Below are 22,518 nucleotides of genomic sequence, written 5' to 3'. Positions count from 1 at the left end.
TGCATGTCCAACCAGCTTCCAGGTGATGGCAGTGCTATTACTTTACACACCATACTTACATTGGAAAAAAATGCCATCTAGAACTTTAATAGGCAGAGAGGAAAAGTCAATGTCTGGCTTCAAAGCTTCAAAGGACAGGCTGATTCTGTTTTTAGGGACTAATGCAGCTGTTGGCTTGAAATTGAAGCTAATGCTCATTTACCATTCTGAAAGTCCAAGGGTCCTTAAGAATTATTCCACATCTACTCTGCCTGTGCTCTGTGAATGGAATGGCAAAGCCTGGATGACAGCACATCTGCTTACAACATGGTTTACTAAAGATTTAAAGTGTACTGTTGAGTCCTTCTGCTCAGAAAAAAAAAGGTTCCTTTCAAAATATCACTACTCATTGATAATGCACCTGGTTACCCAAGAGGTCTGATGGAGATATACAATGGAATTAATGTTGTTTTAATGCCTGCGAACAGAACATTCATTCTGCAGCCCATGGACCAAGAAAGTAATTTTGACTTTCAAGTCATTATTTAAGAAATACATGTCATAAGGTTATAGTTGCAGTAGATAGTGATTCCTCTGATGGATTTGGGAAAAGTAAATTGAAAACCTTCTGGAAAGAATTCACCATTCCAGATGCCATTAAGAACACTCATGATTGCCGAAACTGGTTTGGCTCAGTGGATAGAGCGTCGGCCTGCGGACTGAAAGGTCCTAGGTTCGATTCTGGTCAAGGGCATGTACCTTGGTTGCCGGCATGTCCCCAGCAGGGGGTGTGCAGGAGGCAGCTGATCGATGTTTCTCTCTCATCGATGTTTCTAACTCTCCCTCTCCCTTCTTCTCTGTAAAAAATCAATAAAATATATTAAAAAAAAAAAAAAAAAAAAAGAGCCGAAACCGGTTTGGCTCAGTGGATAGAGCGTCAGCCTGCGGACTGAGGGGTCCCAGGTTTGATTCCGGTCAGGGGCATGTACCTTGGTTGCGGGCACGTCCCCAGTGGGAGGTGTGCAGGAGGCAACTGATCGGTGTTTCTCTCTCATCGATGTTTCTAACTCTCTATCCTTCTCCCTTCCTCTCTGTAAAATATCAATAAAATATATTAAAAAAAAAAACAAAAAACAAAAAAAACACTTATGATTCATGGGAAGAAGCCAAAATATCAACATTAACAGGTGTTTGGAAGAAGTTGATTCCAGCCCTCCTGGATGACTTTGAGGGCTTCAGGACTTCAGTGGAGGAAGTAACTGCACATGTGGTAGAGATAGCAAGAGAACTAGAAATAGAAGTGGAGCCTGGCCCTAACCGGTTTGGCTCAGTGGATGGAGCGTCGACCTGTGGACTGAAGGGTCCCAGGTTCGATTCCGGTCAAGGGCATGTACCTTGGTTGCGGGCACATCCCCAGTGGGGAGTGTGCAGGAGGCAGCTGATTGATCATCGATGTTTCTAACTCTCTATCCCTCTCCCTTCCTCTCTGTAAAAAATCAATCCTATCTAATAAAGAGGGAATATGCTAATTAACCATCACTCGTCACAAAGATGGCTGCACCCACAGCTGAGGCCAAGTTCCCATAAGGAGCCTTAACGAGCAATCAGCAGGGACCTGAGGCTACACCCTCCCCCGCCCCTGTGGGGTTTGACAGGGGACCTCAAGGTGCGCTTCCCGTCCTGGTGCTGGGCTAGGGGACTTCAGGCCCCACCCCCCGCCCCAGCACCAAGCCAGGGGACCTGAGGCTATGCCCCCCTGCCTGGCGGGGCTTGACAGGGGACCTCAAGGTGCACCCTCAGTGCTGGGTTGGGGGAACTCAGGCTGCGCTCCCCGCCCAGGGGGGACCTGAGGCTGCACCCCCCCCCCCCCCGCCGATGGGGCTTGACAGGGGACCTGAGGCTGTTCCCCCCTCCCAGTGCCAGGCCGGGGGGCCTGAGGCTGCGCCGCCCCCCCCCCCCACCAGGAGGGGCTTGATGGGGGACCTCAGGCCATGCCACCCACCCAGCGGGGCTTGACAGGGGGTCTCAGGCCATGTCCCACACCTGGTGGGGCTTGACGGGGGACCTCAAGGCATGCCCCCCCACCTTGGTCTGGGCTGGGGGACCTCAGGCCACGCCCCCCATCCTGGCACTGGGCCAGGGGACCTGAGGCTATGTTCCCTGCCTGGCGGGGCTTGACAAGGGTGGGACTAGCCAGGTCTGGATCTATCCCAATGAGGGGGGGGGGGGGCGACCAGGTCTGGTTCTCATGAGATTTTGAGGCGCATGTGGGTGGGTGGGGACTTTGGGTCCTGTGGTGTGCCCCAGACTCTGACAGGAGGAAGGTTTTCATATACATTTTACTAGTTTTCTTTCATCTCTGACACTTATATTATAGAGAAACGGCAAATAGCAATATTAAGTTATTTCCTCTAATTAATCCCCTTTTAATGTGCACGAATTTCGTGCACTGGGCCACTAGTAAAATATATTTTTAAAAAAGAAGTGGAGCCTGAAAATGTGACTGAATTGCTGCAATCTCATAATAAGACTTTATGGATGAGGAATTGCTTCGTATGGATGAGCAAAGAAAGTGGTTTTTGAAGTGACAACAGGGTTTAGAATATTATATACCTTTAATTGATAAAGCGGCAGGGTTTACGAGGATTAATTTCAATTTTGAGAGAAGTTATGTGGGTAAATGCTGTCAAATAGCATCGCAAGTTACAGAGAAATCATCATGAAAGGAAGAGTCAGTTGATGAGGCACACTTCACTGTTGTTTTAAGAAATTGTTACTGCTACCCCAGCCTTCAGCTACCACCACCCTGATCAGTCCGCAGCCATCAACATCAAGGCAAGACCCTCCACCCAGTAAAAGATTGACACACTGAAGGCTCAGATGATGGTTAATAATTTTAGCAATAAAGTATGTTTTAATTAAGGTATATATATCTACAGTACATTTTGCTATTATATACTAATTGACTATAGTATAGTATAAACACAACTTTTTAAAAATATATATTTTATTGATTTTTTACAGGGAAGGAAGGGAGAGGGATAGAGAGTTAGAAACATCGATGAGAGAGAAACATCGATCAGCTGCCTCCTGCACACCCCCTACTGGGGATGTGCCTGCAATGAAGGTACATGTCCTTGACCGGAATCGAACCTGGGACCCTTGAGTCTGCAGGCCCACATTTTATCCACTGAGCCAAACCAGCTAGGGCTAAACATAACTTTTATAAGCACTGGGAAACCAAAAACTTTGAATCCCTTCATTACAATATTCGCTTTATTGTGGTGGTCTGGAATCGAACTCGCAGTATCTCTGAGGTATGCGGTGTGTACTTTTTTCTCTTAAGTTCTTTCCTGATGTATCCCATGTACTTTGGTTCTATCTACTGAAAGTTTTTAATCCGAAGCAATTGCTGCACTAGGTAATTTACATGAACTTTTTCTTTTTTAAAAAATGTTTTTATTGATTTCAGAGAGGAAGGGAGAAGGAGAGATAAACATCATTGATGAGAGAGAATCATTGATTGGCTGCCTCCCGCAGTGGGGATTGAGCTTGCAACCTGGGCATGTGCCCTGACTGGGACTTGAACTGTGACCTCCTGATTCATAGGTTGACACCCAACCACTGAGCCACGCAGGCTGGGCTACATGAACTTTTTCTTAAAATGTAATTGAACTGTTGATAGGGATACATAGGTGAAATTTTTACAGAATAAATTTTCTGTCTCTTTTTTTTGTTTTAAACAGATATCCCACAAACAAATTTTCGTCGTTTACCTTTTGACCACTGCAGGTAAGAGTTTTGAGAGTTTAATCTTTCCCTTGTGATAGTTCTCTGATACTCAGTTGTTTGACAGTGAATCTGATCCTTGGAGATGCAGCTGTGGGTTTTGTCTGTGTCCCTCCGCCTCCCTCTCCCCAGATCTTCCCTGAACTGGGAGAAGGTGACTCAACAATGATAAGAACTCATGATTCTTTTCTGCTTATTCTGTGTCTGTGTTTACAAGTACATTGTCCTTTTAACCTCAGTCTTACCTTCCAAGGTAGGTAGGCTCTGTTGTTAAGCCTGTTTTACAGTTGAGAGAATCGGTGCTTACAAGAGCGAAGTCCCTTGCCCAGGTGTCACATCCAGGCAGTGGTGCCACTGAGGCGTGAACTCAGTGGTCTACTGTGGACCTGTGCCTTTCACACTTTACCTTTGGTCCACAGTCCACGTGGTAACAGCCGCTGCAATAGTCATGATACTGTGAGCCCCTTTCCCCTTCCCTGGGGAATGCAGGTCACTGGTGGGAGTGGGGAGGGACCCAGCTTTAGAGCCACTCAAATGCTTCTTCCCACCCCAGTTGGTATGTGTATGAACAGAAGCTGGATGATTGGTTGAACCCCAGCACATTGGCGGCTGTGGGGTGGGCAGGTCTGGTGGTCTCCTTGGGCCTGCGTTTCCTAAATTCGAGCCATGGTCATCTCTGCTCTGTACACATGCATGTGTGCACAGCTTTCCTCCTCATCCCCTGAGTTCTGATTCCATAGGACAGAGTGATCCTTGAGAGCCGATAAAGCTCTCCTGGTGATCCCAGTGCCCAGTTGAGGCAGGTCAGCCAGTCACCACAGGGTGCCAGGAAGGTCCAGGGATGCAGCCGCTGGGTGTGCCCAGGGCCCCCCAGGAGGCTCCCATGCTGTGGTGAGTGAGGGCTTTTCCCGCTCATAGCACTTACTCAGGAGGGTGAACAAATGAGACCCAGGTGGCTGCATTTCTCTCCCAACCCATCAGATTTTGTCATCAGCCCCATGAGAATGTCTTATTCAGATGGGGTGTGAATTGGTTTTATGGAAATGCTTTCATCCTTGGTTCTCAGTTCCTGTAAGAGGTCTCTGATCTGTGTCTCACTCATTTTTTAACTACATTGGGTTCTGGGTAAAAGTGTGCTTTGAGAATGTGCCTTTAGGTTGTGTCTGGGAGAAGATGTATGTACATTTCTTGCTGCTTGGAGCTTGATTTGGTGTCAGGTCCTGCTCTGGTCAGCCCCCAGCAACACTAGCAGCACCATAGCTTGAATTTAGAAAACTCAGGCCCAAGGGGACCACCGGACCTGCCCACCCCACAGCCCCCTATGTGCTGGGGTTCAACAGTCCTAGTCCCACTAGGTTAGAGTAGACTTTTGGGCCAGAGAGCAAGGGGTGAGATTACCCCATGAGGGCTTCTGGGGCAATATCCAGGGAGGTAGCCCCCATGCTGCCAGGCTGTCGAGGTCCTGGGGGCTGAGCTGTGCTGACCAAACTTACAGGTGACCGATGTGTAAACAAGCCAGGGCTTTTGATGGCTAGTGACAGAAATCCCATGCAGGAAAAAGGGTATTGGCCCAAGGAAGTCCACCAGGTATGGTCTCCCTTCATCTGGGCTCTGCTTTTCTTAAGGAGACCCTTCTGGAGGTGGCAAATGGCCTGTGGTAGTCTGGGCCTCTGCAGGTCCCTCTACCCCACATCCACATATTAGAACTTACCCTGGGCTCCTGGGGCCTCAGGTCTTGCCTGAGTCATGTGAACGCCCCTAGGAAATATGGGGAGAACTGTGTGCACAGTCTGTGGTCAGGAGCAGGCAGGGCACCCCCAGATCACGAGAGCCCACCAGAGCTTCTTGGGATGGGAGAGGGCAGTTCTCAGTAGGAAAATGTGGCCTGCCTATGGCTGCTATTCCAGTCCTGCCTCTCCCAGGCCACCTCCAGGGAGCTCCTTTGGGCTTGAACATGATCGCATGTGTATGACATATCACAGCACAGGGTGTGGAGAGGACTAGGCTGCAGTTCTCCCTAAACCCTCTCCTCAACTCCTGAAATCCTTGCTTTGTACTTACTGGTTTGTGCTGGGAGCTGCTGAGGAGCAGAGATGTGGGGGTCCCCTCTGTGCTGGCACCTATCCCAGGCTGTGCAGAGGAGCACCCGAGTTGGTGGAGGAATGACCGAAGGAAGGAGAGGCAAAGGGAGAAGTCATAGGAGCCATGTGGGAGTGGCCCGGCCAGTCCAATGCATGACCAGGAGTGACCATGTCCCTTCTCAGTCTCTCTCTGCAGCCCTTCAGCTACCCGGTCTGCACCCCTGAAGGCGTCGTCTTTGACTTGCTGTGAGTTCCCCCTTGACTTTTGAGCTAACAAATGGGGTGAGGTTGTTGATATCTGCTCAGGTAGGGGATGTGGGGCCAGCTGGGGGGTTTATGGTTCCAGGCAGTGCAAGTCAGGCCACGCTGTGGTCCTGGGGCTTTGGGGGCCCTGGGCAGGTCTATTGGGGACCCAGGAGGGACTGCCAGGGCCTCAGAGATGAAGCAGCAATGCTGCTGTGACCCATGGCAGGCAGCTTTGTTGGCAGGTACTACTGACTTTTTTTTTTTTTTTTAAATATATTTTATTGATTTTTTACAGAGAGGAAGAGAGAGGGATAGAGAGTTAGAAACATCGATGAGAGAGAGACATTGATCAGCTGCCTCCTGCACGCCCCCTACTGGGGATGTGCCCGCAACCCAGGTACATGCCCTTGACCGGAATCGAACCTGGGACCCTTCAGTCCGCAGGCCGACGCTCTATCCACTGAGCCAAACCGGTTAGGGCACTACTGTCTTCCTGGAGTGGCATTGACACCACCCCCTGCCCCCCAAAAGTGAGGTCCTAGTGTTCTAGTTGCCACTCATGTACTTGTTTTGGAATATTAATGAACTAAATTCTTTTCACTTTATGAAAGTCATAATTAGGGTGCATACTTTTCAGTGCGGTGTTTTGAAGCATTATGCTCAGTCTTATTTTCTAACATAAGCCAGCTTATATACTTTTCTCACGTTTCAGACTTATTTTAGAAAAATTGTAAAACATTTCACAGGAAAAATTTACCATAATCACACTATCTGGGGTAACCACTGTCAGTATTTATACTCATCTTTTTCTTTGAGTTTATTTGTGGTAACATGGTTGAGGTAATACCATGAAGATAGTTCTGGATCCATTCTTTACTCAGTCATTTCCCTCCATGTCATTAAGAATTCTCTGGAAATTGTAATTTTTTTAAATATATATTATTGATTTTTTTACAGAGAGGAAGGGAGAGGGATAGAGTTAGAAACATCGATGAGAGAGAAACATCAATCAGCTGCCTCCTGCACACCCCCTACTTGGGATGTGCCCGCAACCAAGGTACATGCCCTTGACCGGAATCGAACCTGGGACCTTTCAGTCCGCACGCTGATGCTCTATCCACTGAGCCAAACCAGTTAGGGCTGGAAATTATAATTTTGATGGTGGTCCAGTATCCCATTTTATGGACCTATCAACATTTGTGTACATCTTTGTTTGCTAGTTTGTGTTGTTTATATATAACTGCAGTAAAAACCCTGACTATACTCTGAACCACATTTCCAGAAATAGCCCATTTTCAAGGCGCTCCTCTCCTTGGCTTCTGCCCCAGAAGTGAGCGGAGCAAACCCCCTTCACAGCTGTCCCCAGAAGCAGCCTCCTGGCTGTGTTGTACCTGCCCATCACGCTGATGCTCTCTGTTCTCTTCCCTTCAGGAACATCATTCCTTGGCTTAAGAAGTACGGGACCAACCCCAGCAACGGCGAGGTAAGGGTCATGCAGGAATTTAAGTGACGCTAGTGAACGCTGTCCTATTGCCTGTCCTTTGATTCTGTGGTTTTCATATACACACAGGTGAGGTAGAGGACGATAGATGGGGCACAGTGAGGGATTGTCCTTCTCCCTGTACATGCATTTCTTTCCAGAAATGTTTCCTACATACACACACGTGTGTACAGGTGTACATCTTTCTTTGGGCCATGGGTGTGCTCACAGGCGTGAATTCCTCTGTACCTTGCTTTCTCATCCTGCAGTGTGTTGGGGATCTGAGTGTATCAGTGCATAAAGCCCTGCCTTGTTCTGTGGTGGCTGTGTTGTCCTCATGCGGGGGTACTGCAGGGATTTGAGGTCACCTGCTGTTGCAAACAGTGGTCAGGGCCACCCTTGTGCATGCTTCTTTGGGCATACACATGAGTGTCGTCCTGGGACTGCTGGGTCATGGGGTGGATGCATTTTCTGTTTTCGTAGCTACTGGCAAATTTCTTTCCAGAATTGCACCATTTTATTTTTATTTTTTGTATTTTAATGTTTTTATTGATTTTTAAAATATATTTTTTATTGATTTCAGAGAGGAAGGGAGAGGGGAGAGAGAGATAGAAACATCAATGATGAGAGAGAATCATTGATTGGATGCCTCCTTCATGCCACCTACTGGGGATCAAGCCCGTAACCATGGCATGTGCCTTTGACCAGAATCGAACCTGGGACCCTTCAGTCCACAGGCTGACACTCTATCCACTGAGCCAAACCAGTTAGGGCTGTTTTTGTTGATTTTTATAGAGAGAGGAAGGGGGAGAGATAGAGAGAGAGAGAAACATCGATGAGAGAGGAACATCATCGAATAGCTGCCTCCAGCATGCCCCCTACTGGGGGATGGAGCTACACTGGCCAAGTGAGAAGGGCTATCTTATCTGGTGGGAGCAGCCTTGGAGCAAGCACCCCATCATCTGTCCTGGAGTCTAATGCTCACCTGCACAGGTGTGTGGGAGTATATATATATATATATATATATATATATGTATGTGTGTGTGTGTGTGTGTGTATATATATATATATATATATATATATATATATATATATATATATATATATAAAAGCCTAATATGCAAAGTGACCCCTCGGGAGTTCGACCGACGGGGAGTTCGATCGCTCGCTATGATGTGCACTGACCATCAGGGGGTGGCGTGGAACAAAGGAAGGCCCCAGCCGGCAGCCAGGGAAGGGAGGCCCCTGCCCACAGCCGGCAGCCACTAGGGACCCTACCCATGCACGAATTTCGTGCACCGGGCATCTAGTAGTTGAATAAAAGAGGAAGGCATGAAGCCAGGTGTGGGGCTGGTGGACTGGCCACTGTAGGAGAGGAAGGACACAGGGTTGGAGCTTGGCTCAGGGGCTCAGTCCTGGAACACTATCCCAGTGTCTCGTTTGGGACCTGTGTAGCAGGGCTGGGCCCACCTGACCTGGGTGACAGTGGCTACAGGGACATGAGCCTTGAGTTAGGTGCTCCCAAGGGGCAGCTTTGCCTGTCTGTTCCAGGGTCTCTCCACAGCCCCCTTCAGTACTCCAGTTGAGGCCTACCCCCCAGGGCTGCTGCTTTCTTCTGGCTGCCTGGACTTTTTTTTTATTGTGAAGTTTCCTGTAGAGGAGGCAAACTGTAGACACACAGAAATGTTAAAAAATGGAACATCCCACCAGGCCTGGGTGGTTCAGTTGGTTGGAGTGCCATCCCATTTACCAGGAAGGTTTTGGGTTTGATCTCTGGTCAGGGCATGTATGGGAGGCAACCGGTGGATGTTCCTCTCTCTCTCTCTCTCTCTCTCTCTCTCTCGCTCTCTCTCTCTCTGTAGAATCAATAAATATGGTGAGGATTAAACAAAAATAGAGGATCCCATCACAACTGCTCTTAGCATTTGGGTATATTTATTCCTTTTCCCCTTTTTTAAAAAATATTTCATCTTTCTTAAATAGTTACACAACAGGAGAATAAGCTAAACATCACCCAGCTGGAAAAAACAAAAACATTTGTGTGTTTTTTAATCCTCACCCAAGGATATTTTTTTCTCCATTGATTGTTAGAGAGACTGGAAGGGAAGAAGAGAGGAAGGGGGAGACAGAGAGAAAGAAACATCGATGTGTGAGAGACACATAGATTGGTTGCCTCCTGCCCACGCCCCAATCAGGGCCAGGGATCAAACCAACCCAGGTACGTGCTCTTGACTGGGAACGAACCCGTGACACTTTGGTGCAGGGGCCAACACTCGAACCACTTGGCAACACTGGCCAAGACAAAATAATTCAATTTCAAAAATAATCAGTGCTTGCCATGAAACTGTCTAAACCTCACAGAGTATAAAGAAACCTGCCCCTCAGGCTCGGCCTCCAGGCTGGATGTCAACCCCTTTGCTTGGGGCCGGTTTGCTGGCTCAGAGGCTGGGCTTCCACTGTGCAGCCCCCTTCTCTAGGTTAGTCACAGTGTCCTGGGGCCCTAGGTCAGCACCTGTGCCTTTTCCTCTTCTGAAGGCTTGGATGGTCAAACTTTTCCAATCTTTCTGTGTCACCTAGCCTCAGCAGTGACCCCTGGCAGGCAGCTTTGTTGGCAGGTGCTACTGTCTTCCTGGAGTGGCATTCATATCAGCCACTTATTATTAATTATGAATTCTGCTTCTTCCAGAAACTGGACGTGCGGTCCCTGATCAAACTGAACTTTGCAAAGAACAGTGAAGGTAAGAGATCTCTTACAGCCAACTCAAGGACTGGCCTGCAGAACCTGGCCGCTGCCTCACGCCAAGTTCTCTGCACAACCAGTCATTCCTTTCTGATCAGCTAGACACTTGCTTTTAATTTCTCAAAGAGGCAACATAATTTTTTCCTTTTTGTTTTTTTTATCCTCACCTGAGGATATTTTTCCATTGATTTTCAGAGAGTGAGGAGGGTGGGGGGAGAGAGAAAGAGAGGGAGAGAGCAACATCGATGTGAGAGAGACACATAGATTGGTTGCCTCCTGCACATGCCCCGACTGGGACCAGAGATTGAACCTGCAACCAAGGTACATGCCCTTGACTGGAAATCGAACCCTCAAACCTTCAGTGCACAGGCCGATGCTCTAACCACTGAGAAAAACCAGCCAGGGCTAACATTTTTTTAAAAAAATATTTTTATTGATTTCAGAGAGGAAGAGGGAGGGAGAGAGAGATAGAAATATCAATAATGAGAGAGAATCATTGATCCCCTGCCTCCTGCTCACTCCACACTAGGGATTGAGCCCACAACCTGGGCATGTGCCCTGACTGGGCATCGACGCTCAACCACTGAGCTTCACCAGCTGGGCTAACACAATTTTTTTTGTGGGCACAGATGGACCCTGTGTCTCAGGTCTGCTCATGGCTGGAGGCAGAAGCTGCGCAGGCTGAGAGGCCAGGGCAGGCCGCTGGGCAGGGCTGTTTGGGTCTGACAGATTTGTTGGGTGGCTCTTAGGCTGAGCTCCTCACCACTGGTCGTAAAGCCCAGCCCAGCCAGGACCCTCCTGCTTTATCTCGCTACACACCCTCTCACTGGCCAGATGCCCTCGCTGAGGCAACCCCTTAGGGCACTGACCTTGCTCTTGGTTCTTGGTTGGCCTGGCATGGTTCTTTTGGCCCATGCAGATGCCATGGTCAAGGCTGGTGTCCATGCTCACTGGGTGTGTACATTCTAGAGAGATGCTGAAGTAGCTGAGGCTGGGGCCCGTCTGACACTCTCTTCTGACCCTAGAGCCTGGCTTATAGTAGATGCTGGTTCATAGTGATGAGTGAAAGGCCTTGGGAAAACAGAAGCTTAGCGATTCAGGGACAGTCCCTGGGGTCAGAGAGCTCCGTCCTGATGGCGGAGTGTTGTGGGCCTCCCTGCTCAGAGATCAGCTGATCTGGGGAGGTCTACAGTGTATCTCATTCAGCAACTATTTACTGAGTGCCTGCTTAGGTGATTTTTATTTACTTATTTATTTAAAAAATATGTATATATATTTAATCCTCACCTGAGGATATTTCTCCATTGATTTTTATTATTTCAAAAAATATTTTTTATTGATTTTAGAGAGGAAGGGAGAAGGAGAAAGAGATAGAAACATCAGTGATGAGAGAGAATCATCGATAGCCCGCAACCTGGGCATGTGATTAGTAATCGAATTGGTGACCTTTTGGTTCTTGGGTTGATGCTCAACCGCTGAGCCACACCTGGCTGAGCTCCATTGATTTTTAGAAAGATTGCAAGAGAGAGGGAAAGACAGAAATATATATAAATGTGAGAGAAACACATCAATTGGTTGCCTCCTGCACGAGCCCCAACCAGAGCCCGGGCCAGGGAGGGGCCTGCAACTGAGGTGTGTGTCCTTGACCGGAATCGAACCTGGGACCCTTCAGTCCGCAGGCCAACGCTCTATCCACTGAGCCAAACCAGCAAGGGGTAAAATATATTTTTGTTGATTTCAGAGAGGAAGGGAGAGGAAGAGAGAAAGAGAAATACCAGTGATTGGCTGCCTCCTACACGCCCCACACTGGGGATTGGGCCTGCAGCCCGGGCATGCATCCTGACCGGGAATCGAACCGTGACCTCCTGGTTCATAGGTCATGCTCAACCACTGAGCCATGCTAGCCAGGCTACTTAGGTGATTCTAAAACAAATTTGAGACATTGTGTCATTTCATGCTTAAATACTTAAGTCTGAAAGATAAGGACTTAAAACAATAGTTATCACAGTACTATTCTAACTACTCTAACATCTAAAAAATTAACAATCCCTAACTGGTTTGGCTCAGTGGATAGAGGACTGAAGGGCCCCAGGTTCGATATCGGTCAAGGGCATGTACCTTGGTTGCGGACACATCCCCAGTAGGAGGTGTGCAGGAGGCAGCTCATTGATGTTTCTCTCTCATCGATGTTTCTAACTCTCTATCCTTCTCCCTTCCTCTCTGTAAAAAATCAATAAAATATATTTTAAAAATAAAAAATAAATAACAAGAATTCCTTAATATTATTGACTGTCTAGCCAGTGATCAAATTTCCAGAATGCTCTCATAATTATTTTCATATAGTTTTCAAATCAAGATTTTTAGAAAGTTCACACAAGCCCTAACCGGTTTTGCTCAGTGGATAGAACATTGGCCTGCGGACTCAAGGGTCCCAGGTTCGATTCCGGTCAAGGGCATGTCCAGTGAGGGGTGTGCAGGAGGCAGCTGATCGATGTTGCTCTCTCATCAATGTTTCTAACTCTCTATCCCTCTCCCTTCCTCTCTGTAAAAAATCAATAAAATATATTTTTTTTAAAAAAAGTTCACACAAATAGGTAGTTGATAATCTCTAAGTCTCTTAACCTAGAAGTCTTCCTCCCCGCCTTTTTGCAGTTTATTTGTTGGGACTTATTTGGACAGGCTCCTGGCTACCTGTAGGGAATTGGTGGGTCAGTGGAGCAGCAGGGGTTTGTTGCAATATCCCAGGCGACAGGGTGAGGGACGTGGCAGTGTCTGCAGTGGAGGAGGAGGCCAGGGCAATGTTGCCAGTGGTGCCCTGGGCTGATGAGGCTGATACCTCTGAGGAAGGCCATGTGGGGATTGGAGGAAGGGGGTTAAGCAGCTGGCCAGCCCTCTGGGCCCCACTCGGCATACTGATGCAGGCTTCTGCCTTCTCCCTAGAGAAGTACCACTGTCCAGTGCTGTACACCGTGTTCACCAACAACACCCACATCGTGGCCATCAGAACCACCGGCAATGTCTATGCCTACGAGGTAGGTTCTCGGGAACTGTGTCCCCTACTGGCTCTTTAGGTGTCTGCTTCTGGGAACCCTGGTCTGGGATTGGGGATTGCACAGCCTTTCCCTGTGGAGCCGACACTCTGAGAGCCATCAGCACAGCCTAGAAAAGGCAGGCCTTCCTGTGGCCTCTGGACCTGATGCCTGGGAAGTTCTTTTGTACCCAGGGGTCTTCCCCACAGACATCTTCAGCAGACTCTTACTGGTCAGGCCCTGGGAGGGACCCTGTGCTCTGAGGGCACTCCAGGGCTTTGAGGGGGTCTTGAGCCCTCCCAGTTCCTGGCAGAGTCTCCAAGAGGAGCAGATGTGGCTGGTGGGCAGGTGTGGCTGGTGGGCAGGTGTGGGGAGAGGAGGCCCTGCGTGCCAGCAGAGTACAGACGGCAGGGCTGTGGGCTTCACGTAGCAGGAAGGCCTCTCAGCTGTTTTCATGCCTGTCCCTGGCTGCTGGCAGGGTCCAGGTGGCCAGCGTGGCTCTAGGGACTCTGGGAGTGACACCTTGTCCGAGTGTGCTCGGATTTGAGGGGCTTGGTAAGATGGGTGGCCTTGCTGAACCTGTTTACTGATGTGTAAGACGTGTCACGAGAGAGTCCTGTGAGGAACCTTGCTCAGAGGGTAGTCGTTGAGTTTCTGGGGCTCAACAAGCTTCCCCCTCAGTGGCAGGGCCATGGCTCTGAGCCCGTGGGGGGTGCCTGGTAGTTCTGTCCTTTTCCTCATGCTGGATGGTGCCGTCGTCCGGGCGGGCTGTAGGCTCCTGATGCCGGGCTGGGGACAGGCACGGTAACAGCCGCTTCCTCCTTGCCACAGGCAGTGGAGCAGCTCAATATCAAGGCCAAGAACTTCCGAGACCTGCTGACTGACGAGCCCTTCTCCCGGCAGGACATCATCACCCTCCAGGTGCGGTCCCATCCTCTGTGTTTTCAGGAGGGGCCACGAGAACCTTGACACAGCTGCCCTCTGCCAGCCCCACCTCTCCACCCAGGTTCAGTGGCTTCCTCCTTGCTACCTGTCTGTTGAGGTTCCCCAGCTGCCACTGACAGTGCCCCCACCTCCTGCCCTCCTTACTCTCAGTCACATGGGCCTTCGCACATACCGCTTCCTCAGTCTGGTTCCCACATCTCCTCTGATGCCTGTCCCTGCTGTCAGGGACCCCCAGAGCCATCTCGGCACAGAGTGGCCTCTTTGCAGGCCTCGCTCTCCACCTGCCCTCTTGAGAGTGGGGGCAGGTGTGTGCTTTGTACCTCAGCATTGGGTACAAGGCACCCCTGTGGTGTCAGAGAATCCTGGGTGAGTTCATGAAAAACATGGACTTAGAAAATCCAGGAGTGACTTAGATGGGGACAACCCCTTCTCTGGCTTGTCCCATTCTAATTGGAGGTCAGTACACATTCCTTCCAATGTAGTGGGCTCGCTGTCCCCAGGGCCTGAGCTCTGTGGGGTCTGTGTCTGGCAGCCAGGCTGAAGGGAATACAGGGCAGCATGTGGGAGTCCTGGAGGTGGGCACGGCATATCTGCTCACCTTCCTTCGAGAAGACCCCATCCATCTTGTGGCTGTCTAACAGCGAGGGATGCTTGTCAGCCTTGTGCCAGAGAGATGCAGATGCAGTTTGGGGAGCAGCCAGCCATTTGTTGCAGTTTCCACCCCACCCCTGCTCATGGCCCTGCCCGGGACAGAGCCCTCTCCCTCGCTCCCTTGTTCCCTGCTTGACCCCCAGGCTTCTGGGCAGCCACAGGCCTCTTCCCTTCTGGCCCCAGGACCCTCATGCCACTCACCTGTCCTATGCTGCCTGTGGCGGCCACATGGCCATAGCCTGGGACCCGGCTGGGCTCACTCCGCTGCACGTGTTCTTTTTGCCCTAGGACCCTACAAATTTGGACAAATTCAACGTCTCCAACTTCTTTCATGTTAAGAATAACATGAAAATAACAGACCCAGGTATGAACATCCAGGGGTGGTCTGGGCGCCAGGGGTTGGGGGAAATAGGTCCATGCTCCCTGGCAAAAGCCCCCGCCCTCCTGGGGCCAGAGTCTTGATCGAGCTGAGGCAAGTTTGGAATTTCTCAAGCTGGCGTTCAGCTTCTCCTGTGCTGAGATTGGCAGGATCACCTTGGCCCACGCCTGCCCACAGGGCCTGATGTGGTGGGTGCCAGCCAGGCCTTACGCCTGAGTGCTCACAGCCTCCTGCGGGAGAGGCCCACATACCTGGGCCTCCCCTCTCAAGACTCTGCTCCAGGGCCCTCGGGGCTGCTTCCTCGCCCAGGCCCTCAGGTGCCTAGATGGGGCCGTCTTTACTCCTTAGAAGTTGTCTCTGTTCTCACTACAGGGACAGGAGGTTAGGCAGGTAGGTGGGTACTGCGGAGCTAGCTGGTCACCACCACTGTGGTGCTGTGGTTTGGGCTGTTTCTGAACACTGTTGGGACGAAGGCTGGGCCAGGGACAGACCATAGCCGACTCCAGCAGAAGCCTTGGCGGGTGGTGCTGCCCTTCTGGGCTGTTCCTTCACTCTCTCCCTACACTACCTCCCTGGGTTTGCAGCGACTACGAAGATGTCACTGTGATGGAGGCTTGGCCTGTGTCCTGGTCCGGGACCTGCTGGGATAGCCAGCTCTGGCCTTTTTTCCCATCACGCACATCTGGGGACATTCCTGGGGCTCAGCTGCTCAGGGCCACCATGCTGTTTTGTAGATGAAGAAAAGGCCAAGCAGGACCCATCTTATTATTTGAAAAATACCAATGCTGAGACCCGAGAAACACTGCAGGAGCTCTACAAGGAGTTCAAGGGGGATGAGGTCCTGGCGGCCACCATGAAAGTCCCAGAGAAGAAGAAGGTGGACAAGCTGAATGCGGTGAGTAGGTGGCGGGGCGCGCAGCTGCCAGCTCAAGCCACCCGCCCATCAGAGCACCTAGGAGTGGTTCTGGATACAGTCGGAGGGGAAGCAGCTGGGACCCCCGAGCCAAGGCACCCCTGGGGCCCAGAGGACAACAGCACTGAGGAGACTGGGGCCGACAGATGTGGGTGCTGGAAGCCTTGCAGGGAAGGTGGCCCCCAGCCATGTAGGGTCTATTTCTTTTCTTTTCTTTTTTTTTTAATATATTTTATTGATATTTTACAGAGAGGAAGGGAGAGGGATAGAGAGCTAGAAACATCGATGAGAGAGAAACATCGATCAGCTGCCTCCTGCACACCTCCCACTGGGGATGTGCCCGCAACCAAGGTACATGCCCTTGACCGGAATCGAGCCCGGGACCCTTCAGTCTGCAGGCTGACGCTCTATCCACTGAGCCAAACCGGTTTCGGCTAGGGTCTATTTCTTTTTCTATATATATTTTTATTGATTTCAGCAAGGAAGGGAGAGAGAAACATCAGTGATGAGAAAGAATCATTGGTCAGCTGCCTCCTGCATGCCCCCTACTGGGGACAGAGCCCACAACCTGGGCATGTGCCCTTGACTGGAATCGAACCCAGGACCCGTCAGTCCGCAGGCCGATGCTCTATCCACTGAGCCAAACCAGCTAGGGCCATGTAGGGTCTATTTCATGCTCTAGCCCAAGCTGGGGATCCTGGGACAGACATGCTGGGTGGACAGTGCCTGGGGGCTTTGTTGCACGTGACACAGTAGCCTCAGGCATGCAGGTCTGTGGGAGGGGATGCCCCGTGGGGTGCAGAGTCACTGCCCTACAGAGCTGGTCACTTGGTGCCCAGAGCAAACACAGGGGGAGAGGGCGGGGTGTTTCAGGGGTACCGTAGTGCTGAGGTAGGGACAAGGGGTGCGGTGCCCGTCCCTCCTGGGCAGTCAGGTTTGCTTCTTACAATACCCAGTAGTTGGCTCTGAGGTGCTCACTTGGCAGTGATGGCACCAGGATTTGTGCCATGGTCTGTCAGGCCCCAAAGCTGCCTCTTCCCCTCCATTTTGGAGAGCTGGGGCTGTGGCGGTGGGGAGGTGGGGCTCTGAGGCTCCCTCCTTAAAGAAGTATTCAGGAAAATTTGCAAAAGAAAAGTTTGTTGTTCATAATTCCACCACTCACACACAAGCTCTTAGCATTTTGGTGTACTTCCTTCTGATGGGGAGAAATCCCTCTTTTTATTTTTCTCTTCTGCCTAGGATGAAAAAATATTTATTGGGGCTTATGTTTTCCTGATTTAAAATATGTTTATTGTAGACACTGAAAATTATTTTTTTAAACATATTTTTTGATTTTAGAGAAGAGGGGAGAGGGAGAGAGAGAAACATCAGTGATGCGAGAGAATCATTGATTGGCTGCCTCCTGCACGCCCCCTACTGGGGATCAAGTGCACAACCCAGGCATGTGCCCTTGATCAGAATCGAACCTGGGACCCTTCACTCTGGAGGCTGATGCTCTATCTACTGGCCAAACCGGCTAGGGCAGTGGTCGGCAAACTGCGGCTCGCGAGCCACATGCGAGCTGCAGTTTGCCGCTCCATTGACTAATGAGTTTGCTGACCACTGGACTAGGGCAACACTGAAAACTTTTATAAGTAGAGTCCCTCGTTCCTTGGGGCCTTAGCAATTTGGGATGGGCCACCCTGTCCCCAGGAGGTTCCTGGTGTATCTGGGTGGTGGCCACGGACGCCTTCCTGGAGGAGGCACAAGCAGGGGCCTAAGCTGTTCCCATGTCCTCGGCCTCTGGGCCTCCCAGGCGCTGCTGATGCGCCCACGTGGTTTTCTCCGCAGGCCCACTATTCCACTGGGAAGGTTAGCGCCTCCTTCACCTCCACTGCCATGGTTCCAGAGACCACCCACGAAGCAGGTAGCTGCCTTCCCTCCTCTGTCACCAGTGCTGCCTCATAATGGCTGAGGCGGGTGTCCTTCCTTCCTGTCCTCAGCATCGCTCCGTGGTGTCTGGGTTTTGTGGGCTCTTAGGCAGCTCAGGAATGGTCAGGGGACAGGCCCTTTTGAAGGTGTGCTTGCGTCTGCAATGGGGGATGCTATAGTAAGAGCTAGGCCTGTGGCAGGAACCCTCTCCATGCCGTGTCCTGCCTGTGAGGGGGCCCCCCACCTTTTCCTCTTCCCAGGCTGCCCATGGGCATCCTAGCCCTCCACCAAGCTCTGTTCCTCTTATATTTTCAGCAGGTCAGGTCCCCAACCCTCTCGTCTCCACCCCCCTCCCACCCTGGGTCCAGGCCTTCCCAGCGTCCCCGCCTTAACTGCTCAGCCTCCCCATGCTCAGCCAGGGCACCCCCTTGGGCTTTCCTCGGAGCTGGCCCAGTTCCAGGCCTTGTGCCTGGTGTGGGGTGCGGGTCTTCAGGGCGAGGGAAGGCACAGAGCTTGGGCCTCTGCTTGATTGCAGCCGCCATTGACGAGGACGTGTTGCGCTACCAGTTTGTGAAGAAGAAGGGCTACGTGCGGCTGCACACCAACAGGGGCGACCTCAACCTAGAGCTGCACTGCGACATGGTGGGTGTGGCAGCCGTCCCTCCCCTGCCCAGGGTTGTCCCAGGCTCTTAAGCATGGAGCTGCACTCTGGGTGTGCTCGCAGTAGAAAATTCTGTCCTCTAGGGGTGTGCCCCACTGCCCTCCCCAGAAGGGACCCTGTCAGCGTGTGCTATGTTTCCTCAGCCCCAGTCTGGGTGGTGAACACACACCTGGCACCCCCCACCCCCCGCTGCTCTGCTGGTGTCTCCCTGTGGCCCTCGCACTCAGGCTGGGCAGCTTGGTCCTTACTGTGTTCACGCTGGCAGCTAACCCTCTTCCACTGCATGGTCAGGGCTTGGGCGGCATTGGTGACCCCCCATTGGCTGCTTCATGCCTCACAGAAGTATCTGGGTTATTTTGCAGACACCAAAAACCTGCGAAAACTTCATCAAGCTCTGCAAGAAGCAATATTACGATGGCACCATCTTCCACAGGTCCATCAGGAATTTCGTGGTGAGTGACCTGGGTCAGCACTGGCCTCCGAGGCCAGATGCATCCTGGAGGTGACTTCTGCCATACGTCCTTCTCAGGGGCAGGGAGACGGCAGACTCACCCCTTGAGCACCCAGCCTGGCCACACTGGGCTTCTGCAGAGACAGGCCCTGGGAGGGCCTCTGCCCTCACCAAGAGCTCAGACACCTCTAGGTCCATCTGGCCAGTGGGGAGTTGCTTCCGACTGTGGGCAGTGGGGGCTGTGGAAGGGCCAGCAGGGTCGCGGGCATGGAAGCTCACTGGCTTTTGTTCTTGCAGATCCAGGGAGGTGACCCCACTGGCACAGGCACAGGTAGGTACGGGTGCTGGGGTTCCCTGGGCAGCTTTGGCTGCCCCATTGGCCGTGAGGGGGTAGTTGGGTGGGACATGCTGAGTTCCAGATGTGGTGTAGGTGACCTTGGGCACGTTCCTGTTTTCTCATTGAGATGGTCATAAGCCTGAATGAGAGATGGAGGGGAGCATGTTGCTTCCTCCACAGGCCTCTAGGCACCCATCTTTGTCAGTGGACCAAGGGATGATTCAAGGGGCCCACAGCAGAGGGAGGTTATCCCTCTAGTCCCCAGATGTCTGGCTGCTCTCCCAAAGGTGGCGCCTCCACGCCCCCCCCCCCCGCCCCCAGCTTGTCAGCTGCTGGGGCCTAGGCCCACTCCCTTGCCTGAGGCCTTCACCCTTTACTTCATTCTCACCCTTTACTGGCCCTTCCACGGCCCCTACTGCCCACAGACCCCACGTAGGGGCTTCAAGGGCCCTGGGGGCTGGTGATGAGGGGCCCTCAGCACCAGGGCTGCCCTCCAAGGTGCCCCAGACCCAGCCCCAGCAGTGCCCAGTGCCCCTGCGACTCGGCATAGATTTCTGGAGCTGGGCTGTGTCCCGCTGGCTGCAGTCAGCTAGGCCCCAGCCGCTCTTGCTGCCAACCATGCTCCTTTCTCTTCCAGGTGGGGAGTCTTACTGGGGAAAACCCTTCAAAGATGAGTTCCGGCCCAACCTCTCGCACACGGGCCGGGGCATCCTCAGCATGGCCAACTCGGGGCCCAACACCAACAAGTCTCAGTTGTGAGTTGCTGGGTGGCTAGGGGATGGGCTGGGGAGGAGGCTCGGGCTCCCTGCAGGTTGCCCCCTCAGCCTTGCCCTGAATCGAACCAGGAAGGTGTGAAGCACCCCCACTGGGGAGATGGTGGCCTTCCACCAAGTCTGCCATTATCGTTGTCCCCAAGCCTCTCTGTTTTTTCTGGGGAGTGGCTTCGTGCACTGTAACCAGCCTTGGAACACTGTTTGCCTTCATGTCTTGTCTGATATATTCTTCCATCTTTTACTTTTAACCCTTTAGCTTGTTGAAGTTTTAAGGCTTTTTAAGGCACACACCTAGATTTTGGGTTAATTCAACCTGAGAATCTTAAGTACGTACTTAACTTTCCAGTTACACTGCTAATATCTGTGTGCTTTCTGATGAACCTTTTAAAATATTTTTATTTCTTCCTTTCCCCTTTCTCCTGGTTGGAAGTTAGATGTTTTACTTCTAGCCTTAAATCAAGTACATCTACTTAAAGTCTAAAGTTATTAGTTCATATCTCTACCTCACTCCCAGACAAGACCCTTCTAGTCACCCCCCCCCCACCATCCATGTTAGTGAAGTTGGGAATTTAATTCCACCCATTAAAAATATTTTTTAAATCCATTTGTTGATGTTAGAGAGAGGAAGGGAGGGGGGAAGAGAGAAACATAGATTTGTTGTTCCATTTGTCTGTGCATGTATTGGTTGATTCTTGTAAGTACCCTGAGATTGAACCGGCAACCCTGATATATATCAGGATGATGCTCTACCAGTGGTTGGCAAACTGCGGTTCGCGAGCCACATGTGGCTCTTTGGCCCCTTAAGTGTGTCTCTTCCACAAAATACCACGGCCTGGGCAAGTCTATTTTGAAGAAGTGGCGTTAGAAGAAGTTTTAAGTTTTAAAAATTTGGCTCTCAAAAGAAATTTCAATTGTCGTGCTGTTGATATTTGGCTCTGTTGGCTAATGAGTTTGCCGACCACTGGTCTAACCAGCTAACAACCCGGCCAGGGCCTAATTCCACCCATTTTTTAAAAATTACCTTTATTATTGAAAGTGTTACAGGTGTCCCCTTTTTAATCCCACCCATTTGTATGCCGGATCGGGAGTGAAATGTTCTGGGTCAGTGTTGTTTTATGTGCACCTGCGTCTCTGTCTTGACTCCCTGTCCTGCTTGTTGCCCCCTTCCTGCTGGGTCAGAGTCCTTGGTCCTTTAGTCTCTCGGTGGGTGGGCTCTGGTCTTTACTGGCGCCATCTCCAGTGCAGCCTCTGCCTCCAGGCTCTGGACGTAGTGCCTGGCGGGAGGTTGGCAGTGCTGGGCCTGAGCTTCCCCTGCCCCTTCCTGGCGGCTGTGCTCTGGCATTTCTCCCAAGTGGCCAGAGGCCCCAGTCGCCTGGTGGCACCTTGGTGGACAGCCTGCCCTGGATAGGCAGGTGGGGGGCCGTGCACACAAGTGAGCAGCTTCCCAAAGCAGGCTTGGGGCAGGGTGTGTGTGTGTGGCCCGGTTTGTGCCCAGCGGCCTTGGGGGCCAAGTGGGGGAGCTCTCACTCTTCCTGACCTTCCTGTCCTCTTTCCCAGCTTTATCACCTTTCGCTCCTGTGCTTACCTCGACAAGAAGCACACCATCTTCGGGCGGTAAGAGAAGTTACTGCATGAGGTCAGGGGGTGTTGGGAGGGCGGGCTCCTTCCCCAGCTGGAGCCTCTCACTGCCTTTTCCCAAGGCCTGGCCCTGCCAAGGCCACAGCCATGCAGACAGAACTGGGACTTGGGGCTACTATGTTGGGCAGGGGACCTTGGCTAAGAAGAGCGCAGCTCCAGCCCTGCTGGGTGGCTGTCCTGCCCAGTCAGCCCCTCTGGTTCTCCTTTGGAGATCCCGAATCACAGGTCGGGCACCACCTTTCTCTCCATCCTGGGAAGGCCCAGGTGGAATTTCCAGCTTTGTGACCTTATGGTCTCTGTCTCACTCAGCTTTGTGATTGTGGCAAAGAGCAGCCACAGACAGTGTGGAAGTCGCGGGGACTGTGTCCTAATAAAGCCTCACCTCTCAGGCCCCTCCTGTCCTGGCCCGCAGTCCTGTGCTGGCCCGCTGGTCTTCCTGAATCTGCGCTCTTGCCTGTGAGGCCGTCATGGGCCTGCAGCCCCTCTTCCTGGCATGCTGCGGGGACTTGGCCTTT

General features: G+C 51.5%; 2 protein-coding genes across 3 annotated transcripts in view; one reads left to right on the top strand and one right to left on the bottom strand.

Annotated features, from left to right (window-relative positions):
- Nucleotides 1-22,518, bottom strand: part of LOC308238408 (coiled-coil domain-containing protein 74B-like) — a 508,084-nt gene that overhangs the window by 438,498 nt on the left and 47,068 nt on the right. The gene's annotated exons all lie outside the window — the stretch shown is intronic.
- The window catches only part of PPIL2 (peptidylprolyl isomerase like 2), a 35,827-nt gene that overhangs the window by 10,267 nt on the left and 3,042 nt on the right, over nt 1-22,518 (top strand). For both annotated transcript variants that reach the window (XM_080649831.1, XM_080649832.1), the window contains exons 3-16: nt 3,726-3,771; nt 6,033-6,095; nt 7,527-7,578; nt 10,262-10,313; nt 13,256-13,347; nt 14,176-14,265; nt 15,229-15,304; nt 16,054-16,214; nt 18,063-18,138; nt 18,679-18,785; nt 19,167-19,256; nt 19,553-19,586; nt 20,230-20,347; nt 21,923-21,979. In XM_080649831.1, the coding sequence (XP_080505957.1) occupies nt 3,726-3,771; nt 6,033-6,095; nt 7,527-7,578; nt 10,262-10,313; nt 13,256-13,347; nt 14,176-14,265; nt 15,229-15,304; nt 16,054-16,214; nt 18,063-18,138; nt 18,679-18,785; nt 19,167-19,256; nt 19,553-19,586; nt 20,230-20,347; nt 21,923-21,979 (1,114 nt within the window). The remainder of the gene's footprint in view (nt 1-3,725; nt 3,772-6,032; nt 6,096-7,526; nt 7,579-10,261; nt 10,314-13,255; nt 13,348-14,175; nt 14,266-15,228; nt 15,305-16,053; nt 16,215-18,062; nt 18,139-18,678; nt 18,786-19,166; nt 19,257-19,552; nt 19,587-20,229; nt 20,348-21,922; nt 21,980-22,518) is intronic.

This window comes from Plecotus auritus, assembly GCF_963455305.1.
Source record: "Plecotus auritus genome assembly, chromosome: 13".
NCBI lineage: Eukaryota > Metazoa > Chordata > Mammalia > Chiroptera > Vespertilionidae > Plecotus > Plecotus auritus.
The sequence above is the reverse complement of the archived record's forward strand: the minus strand, read 5'-3'. Positions and strand labels throughout refer to the sequence as shown.